General features: G+C 59.2%; 1 protein-coding gene across 1 annotated transcript; it reads right to left on the bottom strand.

Annotated features, from left to right (window-relative positions):
* Window positions 1-184: 184 nt before the first annotated feature.
* Window positions 185-1,453, bottom strand: LOC113942274 (proline-rich protein 2-like). The gene is made up of 2 exons (XM_027633406.1): window positions 1,355-1,453; window positions 185-819 (listed from the first exon to the last, which is right to left on the bottom strand). Exons 1-2 carry the CDS (start codon window positions 1,441-1,443, stop codon window positions 267-269), a joined length of 642 nt encoding a protein of 213 aa, XP_027489207.1. The 5' UTR covers window positions 1,444-1,453; the 3' UTR covers window positions 185-266.
* Between the last annotated feature and the right edge of the window lie 536 nt (window positions 1,454-1,989).

Consider the following 1,989-nt stretch of genomic DNA (forward strand, 5'->3'; position numbering starts at 1 on the left):
CCCCCCCAGAGCAGATCAGGCAGTTCCTGAAGGAGCAGCAGCTCCCCCTGAGCCTCGTCGGGGCCTCCTACTCGGGGGTCTCCGTCAACGACTGCATCGCCAGCGCCAAGGCGGCCGTGGGGGGGCTCTTGGGGACACCCCCCTGACCCCCCCGGGGCCCCTCACCCCTCCAGCAGCCCCCCCGTGGCTGTAGGACAAAGCGATTTTCTTTTTTAATTGACAAAAAAAAAACCCTCAACCCCCTTACAAAGGCCCAGGGGAGCGGCTCATAAATAGAATAAATACCCGCGTGCGCCCGATTCGGGGACCCCCAGAGACCCCCCCACCACCACCATCCCCCGGGGGGTCAGGCTCACCCCGGGGTGCCCCCCAACACCAGGCAGGGCTCCCAGTGCCCCCCACTTCCCCCCAGTCCATCCAGCGAGGCCACACTGGGGGTCCCAGTGCGGGAAGGGGAGGGTTAAGGGGGTCCCCGTGCCAGGCTCTGGTTGCCCCCCCGGGGGTCCTGGGTGGTCCCCAAGCCCTGGGTGCTGTTGGGGGCCACGGGGGGGGCCGTGGGCAGGCTGGGTGGGGGGGGGAGCCCCCCGTGCCAGCGCCAGGGGCAGGGGCAGGGCCCCCCGGGGGGGCTGGCGCAGCATCTCCTCCCGGAAGCGGCGGGAGCTGCCGGGGGGGGCTCCGTGGGGGCCGCGGGGGTCGGTGCCAATGTCCACGGTGAGGTTGGTGTAGAGGGGCTGGAGCCGCTTTTCCAGCAGGGAATAGGTCAGGGAGTTCATCCCATCCTGGGTCCAGGAGCGCTGGGTCCGCACCAGCAGGTCGAACCTGGGGGGGGGGGAACAGCAGGGGGGGTCAGGAATCATGGAATTATGGAATCATGGAATTATGGAATCATAAAATCGTGGAGTCACAGAATCACAGGATTATAGAATCATGGAATTATAGAGTCATGGAATCGTGGGATTATAGAATCATAAATTATGGAATCATGGAATTATGGGACCATGGAATCATAGAATCCTAAAATCATGGAATTGCATAATCATGGAATCACAGGATTATAGAATTATAGAGTCATGGAATCATGGGATTATAGAATCATAAATTATAGAATCATGGAATTATAGTCATGGAATCATGGAATTATAGAATCATCATGGAATCATAAAATCATAGAATCACAGAATCATGGAATCAAAATCATAGAATCACAAAATCATAGAATCATAGAATGATAAAATCATAGAATTACAGATTCATAGAATCATGGAATTATAGAATCAGAGAATCACAGAATCATAAAATCAAAGAGCCAAAGAATCATAGAATCACAGAATTATGGAATCACAGAATCAAGGACCTGTGGGGGTTCTCCTCGTTGCCTTTGTCCCCCTTGTGCTTCACCATCTTGTAGTGGCCGATGGAGATGGGGGGGCGGGAGATCTTCATCCCGGCCAGGCGCACGGGGTCATGGGAGGGGACACAAGGGACAGGGACACCTTCCTGGGGGACACGGGGTCATGGGGGGGGACACAGGGGACAGGGACACCCTCCTGGGGGACATGGGGTCATGGGGGGGGAACAGGGCATGGGGACATCCCCCTGGGGGGCACAGGGCATCTGGGGGGGAATAGGGCATGGGGACACACTCCTGGGGGGACAGGGACACCCCCCTGGGAGGGACACGGGGTCATGGGGGGGGGACAACAAGGAATGGGGACACTGTCCTGGGGAGGACACACAGGGGACAGGGACACCCCCCTGGGGGGACCCGGGGTCATGGGGGGCAAAAGGATACCCTCCCCGGGGAGGGGACAGTGTGGCACCCCAATCCCAGGGAGGGGACAGTGTGACACCCCAAATCCCAGAGAGGGGACAGCGGGACACCCCAAATCCCAGGGAGGGGACACAGCCCAAGGGAGGGGACAGTGTGACACCCCCCCAGCTCCAGGGAGGGGACACTGTGACACCCCCCAGCCCCAGGGAGGGGACAGC

This window comes from Corapipo altera, unplaced genomic scaffold (assembly GCF_003945725.1).
Source record: "Corapipo altera isolate COAL_440 unplaced genomic scaffold, ASM394572v1 60718, whole genome shotgun sequence".
Lineage (NCBI taxonomy): Eukaryota > Metazoa > Chordata > Aves > Passeriformes > Pipridae > Corapipo > Corapipo altera.